Source organism: Dryobates pubescens, chromosome 2 (assembly GCF_014839835.1).
Source record: "Dryobates pubescens isolate bDryPub1 chromosome 2, bDryPub1.pri, whole genome shotgun sequence".
NCBI lineage: Eukaryota > Metazoa > Chordata > Aves > Piciformes > Picidae > Dryobates > Dryobates pubescens.
Genome location: NC_071613.1, coordinates 35,412,203 through 35,427,947, shown reverse-complemented (window position 1 = coordinate 35,427,947; position 15,745 = coordinate 35,412,203). Strand labels below are relative to the sequence as shown.

Genomic DNA, 15,745 nt, shown 5'->3' with positions numbered 1-15,745 from the left:
CATTGTTGTATGACTATGAAGGCACAAGTCATTTTTCTGCTCATGTTTGTAGAGGGGCAGACATGGTGCTGTTCCAGGTTCAGCTAGGACAGAGAATTTTCTTCACAAGTTGGGAAAGCCACACCCAGGACAGCCTGCTGAACCAGCCAGTGGGGTATTCTATACCATAAGCATCATGTCTGCAGTATAAGGGAAGGGGGAAAGCTGCAGGTGGCCACATGGTTCTCTGACCCAGGCTTTTGGTGCCCAGGCTTCTGACGCCCAGTCAGGTGGCACATCACATTCTGTATTACTTGTGTGCAACCTAAAAAAAGTGAAGCAGACCCTGTCTCCTAATCCCTAGGTCATCCTTTTCCCACAGTAAGACAAAACATAGGACAGATATCAGTTATACATGCCCAGGGTCTACCATGAGCTCAAATGGTACTAGGATATCCAAGTAGCAGAGCACCTATTCTTAAAGCCTTCAGATCAATTCTTCGATGCAACTTTGAAGACAACAGGATAAAACTATGTGTTGGGAACACAGAAAGGTGACTGGATAACAGAGCCCTGAATATACAGCAAGGATGGTCTACTCATGTAAGAAATTCTACTAGACCTATGGTATAAAATACAGGAAATACAATGGAAAAATTCAGGGAGATGGATGCTTTATTCCACAAAGTTCTATTGTCTGGTTTAGAAAACTGTTTGAGGAAAATGTTTTGTTTAGTCAACCACTTTCAGAGTTCTCTTCATTATAAGACATTCATAGAAAATCCTGGAGTAAGTGGCTGTGCCACTAGTAATAATTCATGACTGGTTTAAAGATAACTATCTTATTCCTAATGAAGGCCTCTATGATGGCAAATTTAAAATCTCTTTTGCTGCTGACAGTTGCTGAAATAAAAGATTTAGAATAGAGGAAAACCCAGTTGGCAATGAAAAGAGCAGAGAAAAAGGTGAAGCAAATAAGGCTTCATTTACTGGCATGCTAATAAAAAAACAACCTCCCCAACAAAATAGCCATATTAAAAAATACATATCTATGCACCATAATGTACAAACTGGTGCAGATCACATGCTTTCCTCTGAAACAAATAGACCACTTTAAAAATACCTGTAATAAGTACTTAAACAGAAAGGGGTGAAGAGGTGAAAGAAAACATGAAGTATTTCAATCTGTGGGGTTTTTATTTCCACTGCCTTCCAATTCCAGTTTTCTTACCCCGTTTATGTAAATAGTTGAGTGTGTAGGAAACAAGGTTCAAAATGGCTTAAATTGCAGAGTCTGAGTGTTAAGGCAGTGTTTTAGAAAGCAGAAAAAGTAAAAAAGTAAATAAAATGTAAAATGAAAATAAACCCAAACATTCAGGTCAACTGAATAGAGGACAAAAGAGGAATAGTCCACAAAAACTGAACAGACAATTCTTGCCACTCTCTCACCAACATGATCTGAATTGCACTCCAGACCCCTGAAGGGGGCCATCCACTAAGCAGAGGATATAGTATAAGATCACAAAGCTACAAAGATGACACAGAAATCTCTATTTCAGAACTTAGGCTCATAAGAAATTCAAAATAATAAACCCCATATGTAAATAGCATATTTAATAAAACTTTAACACTTCATTACTGGTTCTGTAACCATTCTTTCTCTAAATGAATTCTCAAATTAATTTGGCTACATACCACTAAGTTTCCTATCACCATGACCATCATGAACACAGTAAGGCACATAGGTTGGCCTGCAACCTCCATGCAGTCCCACATTGTTTCTATCCATTCTCCACACAGCACTCGAAACACAATCAAAAAAGAGTGAAAAAAGTCACGCATGTGCCAGCGTGGAAGTTGACAGTTTGGAGAGATCTTGCAGACACAATCCTTGTAGCTTTTCCCAAACAGCTGCATCCCAACCACAGCAAAAATGAACACAATGATGGCCAGTACCAGGGTCAAATTCCCCAGAGCTCCCACGGAATTGCCAATAATTTTTATCAGCATATTTAGTGTTGGCCAAGATTTTGCCAATTTGAAAACTCGCAACTGAAAAACAGAAATACAGATATATTATTTGCAGTAGTTACAAAAACACCATGGTAATAAATAACAGAATTGTTTGAATGGTGAATTCTGAACATCTCAAACATTATGTGCAGAAATTAATTAAAAAAACCCAACCACCAAAAACCAACATTAAATCAACAGGATTCTACTGACAGAAATAACGGACTCTGAAATCCTCAAAGAAAGGAGTCTTCCAAAAGAATATTGCCTCCAATAAATTAAAAGAGGACCCCACAGTCTGGAAATAAAAATCAAGCACAAGCCAGAAGACAAACATTTCAACTTCAGAAGGGAATAAAAGTACAATGCATACCTTTTCTTTAGCCATAACCCACCCAGACTGAAAAAGGTATTATGTTTTGGGTTTTTTTTGCCAAGGGTGAAAAGAAAAATAATTTATTTATTTTTTTAATTAAATTAAATATTGACTTTATAATTCCTACATTTAAAAAGTTACTTATAGTCTTTTTACAATTTCTGGATACAGAAGTAGATGAAAAACTACAAACGTTTTATTTATTTAGCTCTCTCAATAAGCACTAAATAATGCTTTATGAATCCACAGAAAACAATTGCAATAAAAACATAACTCTTTCCCTTGAAAATATACTTGATTGCTTCTGAAACATAAAGCAGCAGACACTACTGAGTAGTAACATAAACGATTTTGCAAAACATGCTTGCAGAGATATCCTGTGACACTTAGCAAAAGCATTGCACAGTATTCCTAAAAGGTGTCTTATTTATATGAGTACAGTTAAAATACAAATATAATAATGTATCTGCATTAACTAATGCATTGTCATTTATTTACCAATCTGAATGATCGGAGAACAGATAATCCATCCACGTTTGAAAGAAAAAGTTCCACCAAACTAAGGATAACTATGAAACTATCGAAAATATTCCAGCCAACTTGGAAATAATAAAAAGGATGCATGGCAATTATCTTGAGAACCATTTCTGCTGCAAAAATTCCAGTAAAAACCTGAAGGAAGAATAATTATTGTTACTTTATAGTTGAGTATTGAGCCAGCAGTAGAAGAACAACTTAAGAACAAAGTAACAACCCTCTTACAGTAGGATGTCAGTATGGAAAATTATGACTAGCTAAACCTCACAAAGAAGGTGTGGCCGTTTGACACTGTGCCTTTAAGGAAGGGGCACACTGGCTAAATGTTTATAAAATATTTCGGTATTCTAAACGAATTTCATTGGCCAAGTAAGGTGGGAGGTGAGATTGTTAGACCCAGGAGAGCTGGGACTTTCCCTCAGTTTCTCTTCCTTCGCTGTTCCTTTCGGCTGGATCTGCTTCTGGGCTTCTGGCCAACTAAGATAAGATACTAACTCCTGTACCAGGCCTCTCTTCCTTTCCTGCCCTGTTAACTGTCCACATCTCTTTTCTACCTCTTTTGGGGGAGAAGGGAGGTAGGGGGGTGAAGGGGGCACAGGGGGAAGCCCCCTCTGTGGGGGGTCTGGTTTCTGGTTGAGTTTATTTGCTGTATATTTCTGTATATACTGTAAAATACCTGTATTTGTTGTGTTACATATAATCTGTTTCCTTGTACAATATACTCTCATCTCTCCGACTGAGTTTTAGCTGCGGTTTCTTTCTCAGTGGGGGAGGGAAAGCAGAGCCTTTCCTCTCAACCCACCACAGAAGGTTAGGTGGCCACATAAAAATGAGATGTAGCATAACTCTGTTAGCTTTAGTTAAACACAAGACGCATTTACTGTATAATGAAGAGCAAACTATTTCCATCAAGCCTCCTCTTTGGTCTTAATATATGCCATACTTCTAATTAAAATAACTTTCTTCAGCAACATAGCATTCAGGTGCTCTTGCCACAACAGAAGCTGCTCTAACAAAGGCGTGTGGCAAAATATGGACTGGTCATGAATTGGTGACTGCTGCACTATCAAATGAAGTCTCCATGAGAATTCAGGTATAGTAGGCATATCTTCTATCTCTTGCTGTCAAAAAAAAAGCCTAATTATGCAGTGAGCCATGTTTGAAGTAAAACTCCTTTCTGTCTCTGAAGCAGAAAGCAAATAATGACTGAAAGAAATTCCCTCCATTTGCTGTAGATGTATGAGCACCAGTATTTACAGAACTGCATAAATTATCATCTTTTACTAGAAATATAGAAAAATATTAAATAAATGAGGAGTATTAGATGGTCTTTAAAAGATAGTACTATACAGTTCAAAAAGCAAGAAATAAACGGCCATAACTATACCTGTATTATAGTGGAATTTTATCCTACTGGGAGTAAACACTTCTCAGCATGAAGGAACACTTACACAGCTCAAAATTAGATTTTCATTATATATGAAAGTAAAAAATGGTTGAATTTCCTGGGTAAAACATGCAAGCATGATCATAAGACAATCATCTGCATTAGTTACTTATCCTTATCTATTCATGTTCCCTTTCTCTTCAAATACATCCTAAGTTTATTTTAAACAACCACATGATATGATTCTCTTCCACAAAAAATTATCTCTTGACTCCGGGTCATGGTGAAAACATTGAACTATGCCTGTATTGGCTCAAAATATCAGCATACAATTTAACGGATTAACAGCTCTGGATTTAAATGTCAATACCTGCCCAACATGTACTAGAATTTCACATATTCCAATAACAAAATGGTTTTACTATTTTGCTAAATCTACATTATTTGTATTATAGTACAATCATAGAATCAGAAAATTGTTAGGGTTGGAAGGGACCTCAAGGACCATTTAGTTCCAACCCCCCTGCCATGGGCAGGGACACCTCACACTAGATGAAGTTGCCCAGAGCTGCATCCAGCCTGGCCTTAAAAACCTCCAGGGATGGGGCTTATACCACCTCCCTAGGCAACCTGTTCCAGGGTCTCACCACCCTCAGGGTGAAAATATTCTTCCTAACATCCAATCTGAATCTACCTATTTTTATTTTTGTTCCATTCCCCCTAGTCCTATCACTACCTGACACCCTAAAAAGTCCACCCCCCAGCTTTCTTGTAGGCCCCCTTAAGGTACTGGAAGGCCACAATAAGGTCTCCTCTAATTAGCACCCACTCTGTCCTCATAGGGGAGGTTCTCCAGCCCTCTGATCACCCTCGTGGCCCTTTTCTGGACACACTCCAGCATGTCCAGATCCTTCCTGTAATAGGAGCTCCAGACCTAGATGTAGTACTCCAGGTGGGGTCTCACTAGAGTAGAGTAGAAGGGGAGAATCACCTCCCTCCATGTGCTGGCTGTGCTTCTCAAGCAAACACTCTAAACCCAACCTACAGACTGTATCCACTAGGGAACAAAATCCAAGTGTATCAATAGACACTCTTGGAATAAACAGTACATTCTTTGCCTTCCAAGTTGTTGTGGACCAATCAAAGTAACATCATTCACAGAAATACAAAAATAACACAAAAGTAACAGTGCAAAATAAGAATCCAAAATAATATCTAGCTCCTTCTCTGTGTTGATGATAATTACAGCACAAAAGATCAAATTTGGCTCCTTCTTATGTACAACATACTGCTAATAGTATTTTTATACTATTTCTACTACAACTATACCTTGAACCTTTATTTTTTGGGATGATAATAGAAATACTAAAAGTATTCTATTTCATAGAGAAACCAGGTTTCAACTGTATCAAGTTATAAAGTTTGATAGACTTACCTGATTTCCTATTTTAAGTACATTACTGAAATTCTCAGTCATTGGATGATGTTCCATGGCCATAAAAAGTGTGTTTAAAATTATGCAGACTGTGACAGCAAGATCAACAAGTGGATCCATTACAATCAATTCAACTACAGTCTTTACTTTTAACCAGGGCTCCCAACAATCCCAAATTAAGAAAGTGTGAGCAAACTTATACCAGCAAGGTGGACATTTTTGTCTGGATTCTTCAAGTTCTGGTGGGGGGGTAGAAAAAAAAAAGTATAGTGAACATGTTTTGGAAAATGTAAAGATAAATGTTTGTTTATCTGCGTTCTCAGGTCTAAATTACTGAAACTGTATCACAACATTGTTATTGATTGAAAAAGTTTTAGAAGTATAAAAGAACCTCAAGAATTTTGACCTAATAACTGAACAAGTTGTTTATTATTTTTACCATACAATCTTGTTTGAAAAAAGAAAACCCTTAACTATTTATGCTTACATTTAGGGATAGTTTTCTCAGTAAAATTTCCAGCTTCACAGTCCTCTCAAAGGTTAAATTGCTTCTTTTTAGAAAAAAATAAGGTTAATATCACCATTAATAGAATTTTGAAAATTATTCAAGCATTTATGAGAATTTCACTAGTAATAACTTCACTGTTCCAAATAATTCTACTACAAATATCCTTCTAATTAACTCGGAACTAGCCTTTAAGTTTCTGTAATATTTTTACAGTAAAATTTATCATGAGACATTTCTTCCAATATCTGTACTGATAAACTAGTAAAAAACACATATACATTATTTATTTTAATTAGAATCTATCAAATACACTAAACCAAGAAAGTCTCCTTCATTTCTTTTTTTGCTATGTACACATGCTTTTCTTCTTTTGTATAGTTTATGCATGGCTACATATTTTTTATCTTCTATATTTGCACTGTGATATAACATCTTCAAGTAAGTCTAAGACTATGTCAAGGATGTTCACAAATCTGCAGTCATAACACACCTTCCATTGTATTTGTGATAATGCCAGCTATACTCATAGCTCTTTCCCTTAAGCTAGGATCCTCCAGCAACTCCATTGGTATCTGATACGAACTTGTGCGCCTCCTTTTCATTTCTTTTTCTGTAGTAGTGCTCTATTGGAAAAAGAAAAACCAAAGCAAATTAAAAAGGAGCATATGTTAAATTTGACTTTAGAAATACTGCAAAAGAGGTATTAGAAAGAGTAATTGTTGTCAACAAGCTCATAATACATAAAGCTTTATATTTAAGTGCTGTTACATCAGATTTTTTTTCCCCAATAGACATATTAGTTTTGTTGTTTTTTAAGGGTCATTTTAACATTATACTTCTGAAAAGTGTTAATACTTATAAAATACTAAAAAAAAAAATATCTTATTATTTAGTTCCATACTGCCATTGCAGTATAGTTAACTACTATTAACTCCACATGAGAGAGACAGAAGTTTTGGAGGAGGCCAATGCTAAGGAAACAATCCAAGACTGTTGCAGTACTGGAATGAAAAAAAACCATCCCAATTCCCAGTTTCATGCGTTCTCAACCAATATTTCACTTCTACACTAGTTCAGTCACAAGACACTTGCAAGTGATTTATGCTAGGAATGTTTCTGCAATAAAAATTATTCTCTGAAATTAATTTTTATCAGTTTTGATCTCCATATCCGTTCATTAAAGCATCTATTTTACACTTAATAGCTGTCATCTCTGACTTACGAATTTCAACTGAAGAAACAAAGTCTGACTTAATTGACATTAAAAAAGAATAATTTTTTTCAAGTATATTGTTGAAAAATTGAAAGCTGTGTTACAGTCGTATCATGGAACATGCCTCAGTCATTAAGAAGTTATGAATGTATGACCGTGATCAAATTTTTTTTCAATAAATTAAATAATGCACGAAAATGAAAGTATAATAAACCACAAGGAGATTGTAAGGAATCCATCTGATGTGCCTTTCAAATGCTGTTACGTGTGTAAAAACAAACAAAAAAAAAATTAACGATTTCTAGGAAAACATGCAATGGATTCCTCTGCTCTACTCTGAAGGCAGACTGAGGAAATAGAGAAAACTGATCAGAGGGAGAAATGGATGAATTTGCATGTACTTTTCAGGAGTTTAAAATGACACCATCATCCCGGGCAGTGAGATGCTTAGACCATCTCTAATAACCAGGGGGAAAAAAAACACCAGCATTCAGAGATCCTAAAATGTCAACATAACCTAAAAGGCTATGCTGCATTTGCACCATACCAAATATACAGATCATGGATAAAAGCAGCAGATTACCTGTAGAGAATTAGGAAACATATTTAAAGGGAGGCTAAAGCAATAAATAAAAAGTGAAACAACATAATGATATGCAGGACACTTACAAATCTGAACAACTTATTTTGGGTTCTAAAACAGATTTAGCAACGGAACATTAATAACTTGATCCACTCTGCAGGTACATGGAAATCCTTGCCCTGCACATATAAAATGTGTTACTTTTTTCTCTCCCATTTTCATGTTTCAGCCGCTCACTTTTGAGTGAATCACTGCCAACCTACTTCATTACATTTAGATATGCTGGAAAAGCATTCATAACTTCTCAACTGTTTTTAATGCATTACATTCCAATAAAACATCATCTGGTGCAATAAAGAAAGGCTATGGAACCTGAAGTATTTTTAAACTTTCTTACATTATCATCAGTTGTCGCTTTATCTATTTTCACCTCTGGCAGAAGCTGTCCAGTAGGCGCCAACAGACCTGGTGGTCCATCCACTAAGGAAACCACCCCATTGCAATCCACAGTGCTGTGCATCTTCCCATTCACTGGAAACAGTGCCAACTTTCTTGATGACCTACTGGCCTGACTAATGTTACTACTGCGTCGTTCACCATGTCTGCGTGGAAAAAACAGGGAACCTCTTCTGCTCCCATTGTCCTCGAATGTGCTGTGTTCATCATCAGCAAAGTCATTTTCAGATCCTATGTCTCTTCCATATTCTTTAAAACTGAAAAGACTTGTTCTGCTACTACGCCTGGGAGAAAACAGGGATCCACGAACACTCAGTAAAGACTGCAAAGGAAACATAAATGAAATGGCCAGTTGAAGGTCTTAAATATACAAAATGCATGTCTATGTATTAAAAAAAAAGTAATTATATTCTCCAGGAACCCCTTAGTGTAATTTTTAATACAGTGCTTTAGGTAGGTTTCAGACATGAGATTAAAGATATATCAATAGGTAAATTTACAAATACCAATTATTGCAGAGAAAAAAATGAAGATGCACAAGGCCATAGTAACTTCCATCCGTGTATTAAAGAGAAAACTAGAAATTCTAATCATCCATGTAGATCATGCATTATCTTAAATGATATCAATACCCTTAATATTCTACAGGGATACCTTATACTTAAATTTTACTTTTATGAATAATAATGGGATTTATATTTCAAATGATCTAGTGAAACATAATGCTGCTGTGCACGTTAAGCTACATCAGATCCTAAACAATAAGAGAGAGAGAACATTTGTTTAGGTACACTCCAGAAAATAATACCAACAGTAAGTTGCTATTTTAAACAATGCAACATTATTTGTCCTTGTATTAGTCTACAAAGCTGCAGTGAAATGTGTTGATTACAGTTATCTCTCAAACCCCGGGAATGACAAGAGCACTATTCACAGTACCTGATGGGGTGATGTGAAAGGCTTCCCATAAGCAAGTCTGTTCCCATCAAAAGAAAAACGGAAACCTTTCCTTCTGATACTGCTATCTGATTCAGATTTTGGAAGCTTTTCAACCTTCATGTCATCATCTTCTTCAGAGAGGTCCCTCTGCCGTCTTTTCTTCCTTCTGTTTCTCCTTTCTTTGGCACTTTTTGAGCTGAGCTTGGATGCTTCTGAAGAACTATCTGAGGGTCCACCAATTCCACTTTCACCGCTGTACTCAGTCATCTCTGCCACAGCTGCCACTATTGCCTGCCACAGCAATTATTTTATGTGATGTTTAAAAACCCCACTATTTCAAAGAAAGTTACAGTCCTACAGTTAAGGTCTATACCAAATTAATTCTACATGTGACAAAATCTAGATGGATTTGTGCAAACCTCAAATATTATTCTGTAGTAGAAGTTCAAACAAAAGGGCAGTTAAGACAGTTGCTTCTCAGAGTTCTACTTTACATCCATACCACGGAGTCAGCCTGCACTGTGTACAACCACAAAGTTATATAGAAAATACGTGAAAATGTAATAAATCTATTAATTACAGTGAATGCAACTGCAAAGAAAAGAACTAAGGGGTTTGGAACACAAGCCCTATGAGGAGAGGCTGAGGGAGCTGGGGTTGCTTAGCCTGGAGAAGAGGAGACTCAGGGGTGACCTTATTACTCTCTACAACTACCTGAAGGGAGGTTGTAGACAGACAGATGTAGGTCTCTTCTCACAGGCAGCCAGCACCAGGACAAGAGGACACAGTCTCAGGCTGCACCAGAGGAGGTTCAGGCTAGATGTTAGGAAAAAGTTCTATACAGAAGGAGTGATTGCCCATTGGAATGGGCTGCCTGGGGAGGTGGTGGAGTCGCCATCATTGGAGGTTTTCAGGAAACGACTTGATGGGGTGCTTGGTGCCATGGGTTAGTTGTTTAGGTGGTGTTGGATTGGTTGATGGGTAGGACATGATGATCTTGAAGGTCTCTTCCAACCTGGTTTATTCTATATATTCTATGTATATTCTAAAGAGTCATACTTTGGTTTTTGTTAAACTAATTTTAGCTTTTATTGTATATAACAACATCCTTAAGCTACTCTTAGGAAAAAAACATTGGGTAGTACTTCCAGTCTTTGATTCACTGGTGGTAACATAAGTAGCAAAAGTTAGTCTGAAGTTTACGGATTAAAATATTTCAAACTGTAACCAAGTCCTGACAAGTATTTCACAAATACTGAAATTATGTCTAAGCTGAGAATTTGAAAAATCATCATGACATGTTACTAGATACTGCCCCTGGACAAGAAGTATTTATTTAAAAACTATTGTTCTCAGTTTAGAAATTCATTAATGCTTTGTGCACTTTAAAAAATAATAAAAATCCATATAAAAAGCAGTCTAAAGTACTTATGAAGTATGTAAAATAAAGCCTTTTAAAAAATGTGTTCATTAAATTATTAATTTTGTTTTGAACAAATAGCATGCAAGGAAATATACTAAAGCTTAAACTCTTATCAGAAAATACCTGAGCTTCTTCTTGCTGCCTCCTCAGCTGTTCAAGCACTTGCTGCAAGTCTGCCTCCTTCTGTTCTGCTTCAACCATAGTTGCTTGATTTTGCTCTTCATAGGCCATAGCAACCACAGCCAAAATCAAGTTAATCAGATAGAAGGAACCCAGAAAAATGACCAGAACAAAAAATATCATGTATGCTTTGCCAGCAGCTCTTAGTGTCTATGGGAAAAGAAGACACATGATCCGCCTGGTGAAGAACTGCAATTCTGTAGTTTGTAAGCATTAACTGAATTTGAAAAGTGCAAAATATTACTTCCTTCTGTAGTAAGATCACAGAAACTTTCTGAATTACAAAGTAATGAAACAAAGGGAGCATTCGTGTATGTGAAAAACATCTTTAAGGATCATGCTTCTTTGAGACAAACCTCCTTTAATGCCTAATAATCTTGAGAAGGTGGTGGGATCAAAATAATTTATGTAAATCACACATCACAGGTTGTTCAGTGTTCTTACCAGGTATTAACATGCTCTTGCTTTGCTAACTGAAAGAATTAAAGATTGAATGACTGACAAAATAATCGAAAGATTATTTATTATTTATTAAGATTATTATATAATTGAAGTATTTTCACACACCATAGCTATATATTATAACAAAAAAGTCACTTATATCAAGATTTGCAATTTTAGTTATTAAAAAAAAGGATTCAAAGTGCAGAAATGAAGATGCAGATTTTACTGTCAGAGTGTTTTTATAATTTACAATCAACACTAATGTTTTTGAAAATAAAACCATATCGTGAGGCACAATATCAAATATATGCTGCAAAAATTAAATAAAGGATGAAAATTCTCATGTGCCTCTTCAGAAATCATGGGAGATTCTGTAGCAAATGACAGTTTCTGCTGAATTCTGCAAGTGAATTTGCTTCATTTCATGAATACTGTTCATTTTCAGTTGTTAACAATAGCAATGGCTAGTATGCAAACATGAGTGGCCCTTTCATGTTTGATTTGGAGCAACACAGACACTAACCACAATGCTTACTCTAGACTCACCAGCTGATAAAGATTTTCCCAGTAGTCTTGTGTCATCAGCCGAAAGAGTGATAAGAAAGCCCAACTGAATGTGTCAAAGCTAGTATATCCATAGTTGGGATTTCTGCCAGCTTTCACACAGATAAACTCTTCTGGACATTTACTAGGAGATAAAAAGAAAAATAAATAAAATAATAAAGAAATAAATATAAAAACAAGTAAGACAAATTATTTTTAGTACCTTGAACTTCTAATGAAGGCTATTAGATATAATCTGTAAAGGGGGCTGCTGTTTGTGGCTTACCACATTTTAAAATCTGCTGAAGAAATTAAAAGATGGCTCTTTACAAATAAAAAAAGTCAGAAAGGAGCAAACAAACAAATTAAATTCCTCTTTCATACCTTCTTTCACTGTTATACACAAACTAAAACCTAAAGCTTGGTTATTAGCTCTGCAGATACGTCTTCAGTGGAAACGTTATACTTACTTAACACAAAGATTGTATAAGGTGAATTCTTCCACACACAATAACAAACAAAAAACCCCCACCACCCAAAACAAAACCAGAAAGACAGTATACATAATTTATGCTGAACTTTGTCTGTCAGCAGAGTTGGTATATCAGATTTTTTGGTTTCTTCAAATTGAATTAATGAATTCTACCCATTCCTCAACAGTGAATAACAATGATAGCAGTACTTTTCATCTCCTGAAACGGTGCACATCAGCCAGTAGGTGACCTGATCTTGGTATCAACTGTAAGCACACTGTTTCAGTTATGATTCCATTCTTGAAAGGTAGAAGCGGTCCTTGCTTCCAAAACCTCTAGAGAAAACCACTATAAAGATTTTTTTTCATATGTGTACATTTGATGCATGTTTACACACACATATAAAATTATCTGATAGTTACTTACATATATACCTGAACCATTTACATAAAATATATTTATCTGTTGTAAAAATATAGCCAACCGAAACCAAGGGATGGACAGATGCATCATTAAAATATAGAATTATGCGATTTTGCTACAATGAATTGTCACAAAGAGAGAGCAAGGCTGTGCCATGCTTACACTCCACAGATAGACAATGACTTCCCAAAAGTTGGTCATGAGTGTCAGTGCTCCATGCTTTAGAGATGAGAAATGGCATGATACCCATGATAAAGAATTATCTTCTTAAGTCACTGATAATGCAAATCTACCTGCTGAAATGGAATTCTCTAGTTACATAAGAGTTTTAAAATAAATGTATAGCAAAGTATTTTCTTACAACACACAAACCATGATGACTGCATACTAATAATTGTCTAGCCATGTAGCTAAATTAGCTTTTTAAGTTTAGACTGACAATTTTTACATTTTGTTTAGACAGACAGTATGTAATTTTCAGTGTGCCTTACCCTGCATCTGAGCTATTGCCACAAAGCAGAAAATCCTTTCCTCCTTCTAAGCGATAGAAATTATCTAAAAAAAAAAAAAAAAAAAGAAAGTGATATAAATAAATGGAAGGAGTTGTTTTTTTCTTGATTGAACCTACATTCAAGTTACCAAGTTATCATAATCTTCCCATTTATGTTCTCCCAACAATGGGCCCAAATACTGCTATATCCATACTCGTAAGTGAAGTTGCAAAATTAAATAATAAAATAAAAACATGCTATAAAAACAAAATTATAGAACTCTTCTTGAGTCATAGCAATCACTGAATACCCTTCCAGAATACCTCTATCTAATTATGGAATTATATTTTAACTAGGAAATCTCAGATATTTCTCTAGTGTTTCTGAGTCTTAGTTATAACTTAAAGACAAAGGGAAAGACTGAAAGAATTGTGTGTCTCCAGAAGGCTGAGGTTGGACAGAAGGAGAATCTTTGTGCTACCTAGAAATATAAGATGAAAGATTGTCATGAACTGCCTGACTCTTCTCAGAAGTGCACAGTGGAAGAATAGGAGGCAAATATAAGAACTTTGAGCATGGGAAATTTTGAATTGATAAGAAAAAAAGGTGCTGTAAGACTCATCAAATACTGGAAAAGGCTGTCCAAGAGGCTGTGGTATTTCAGTTCTTGGAGATATTAAAAGTTTGACTGCACATGGCATTAAGCAGTCTGCTTTAACTTGTCCTGCAGCTGAGCAGCAGTTGGTCTGTGTGACTGTGGAGATCCTGCTCAACCTGTATCCCTGTGATTCTAAAATCAGCATAACTCTGTAAGTACACATCTAAGTTCAGTTAATGGAAAGAACAATCAGGTATCTTTATCACCATATTTAATTGATTTTTATCTTTGGCCTATAGTTTGCAACAGCAATTTCACACATGTATGGTTATAGACAAACATTTTAGCAAATTACAACAGCATTTCTTACTTTCATTCTCAATGTATGCCGTCCAGTCAAACACTGTACCATTGAAGTACGGAGATAGGTATTTTTCAAAAGATGTTGAATTTTCTGATGGCCAAAACAAGCATTTATTCTTCAAATTCCCCATGAACAGCTGCAGTCCTATTAGTGCAAATACACTCAGGCAAAACACAGTCAAAATCATTACATCTGAGAGCTTCTTCACTGACTGGATTAAGGCTCCAACAATAGTCTTCAAGCCTGCAAACAGAATCAGAGTTTTATTATAATATTAAATACCTATCTGACCAAAACGCAATGTGAACTACTCCAATGCACTACTAGGTATCATGCACAGCTTCACAAAAAATTAAAGATGTTTCCAAAGGGAAAAGGTACCAAAAAGTCTCATCTTTCCTTCAGATTAATTTGAAAACGGGAATGGGAATGAACAGTACACATTCCATTGTATCTGCTCTTCAAATGAAGAAGTAACTTTTTATTCATGCTCTCCATACATGTAAATTACATGTAAAGAAAACTGGTCATTTTCTTTTCTTCTTGATGCCTCTTGCTCCAAACCTTTGCCAATGTTCAATTCCAATACACAATACATTGGATCTATGACAACAAACAGAAACAGATCACAACTGCCACTGGAGATGGGTTTGGTGAAGATAGGCATCTTAAGGGACATCATGCAATTCTCATGCTGCTCTTTACTATCTTACTCCTTTGTCTACGTCCGGGACTCAACTTATACAACAGACTGAAATTTTTAATCTGAAATGTCTTGATAAATATTAACATGTACATTAGTAAGACAGAAAAAGAATTTAATTCATTTTGATCTTTAATATGGGAGGGAAAATTTGATGTCATGAAATGGAAACACAAACAGGCTACACAATTCAGTTTTTCATGCAAAAACATTAAACTCTGAGGCTGACTGTTTAAGAGATTTAGAAAAGGAAATAAAAGTTAAGACTAAAATCTGGATGCTTCTGTTAAAAATATGAGTTCACCTTCTGTGGAATTTCAGTCAGCCTCAGTGTTTAACCTAGCTCTCACCTGGAATGACTGATATTGTTTTCAAAGCTCGGAGAACTCTGAATGTTCTCAACGCTGAGACATTGCCCAGGTCCACAAACTCTGTCACATATCTGTAGTGAGGGATTCCACACACAAACACAATGACAGCACACACAAAATTAAACAGAGACGATGTAGACTGCCTGCTATTTTACACAGTTACTTCTTACCTGGAATTACAGAAATAGTTTTCAAAGCTCTCAATACTCTGAAAGTTCGAAGAGCTGAAACATTGCCTAGGTTTACAAATTCTGTTATATACCTGTAGGATTAAATCACAGTTACTCAGAATAAAGGTAGAGTGTA

The 15,745-nt window shown here is 35.8% G+C and overlaps 1 protein-coding gene across 1 annotated transcript in view; it reads right to left on the bottom strand.

Moving 5' to 3' along the window:
- LOC104309321 (sodium channel protein type 2 subunit alpha-like) overlaps positions 1 to 15,745 on the bottom strand; it is a 67,353-nt gene that overhangs the window by 23,110 nt on the left and 28,498 nt on the right. The window contains exons 6-16 of the mRNA XM_054174870.1: positions 15,610 to 15,701; positions 14,372 to 14,608; positions 13,404 to 13,467; positions 12,020 to 12,161; positions 10,973 to 11,179; positions 9,427 to 9,717; positions 8,429 to 8,809; positions 6,726 to 6,858; positions 5,728 to 5,966; positions 2,867 to 3,040; positions 1,675 to 2,031 (exon numbers count right to left, since the gene is read on the bottom strand). Coding sequence (XP_054030845.1) covers positions 1,675 to 2,031; positions 2,867 to 3,040; positions 5,728 to 5,966; positions 6,726 to 6,858; positions 8,429 to 8,809; positions 9,427 to 9,717; positions 10,973 to 11,179; positions 12,020 to 12,161; positions 13,404 to 13,467; positions 14,372 to 14,608; positions 15,610 to 15,701 — 2,317 coding nt within the window. The remainder of the gene's footprint in view (positions 1 to 1,674; positions 2,032 to 2,866; positions 3,041 to 5,727; positions 5,967 to 6,725; positions 6,859 to 8,428; positions 8,810 to 9,426; positions 9,718 to 10,972; positions 11,180 to 12,019; positions 12,162 to 13,403; positions 13,468 to 14,371; positions 14,609 to 15,609; positions 15,702 to 15,745) is intronic.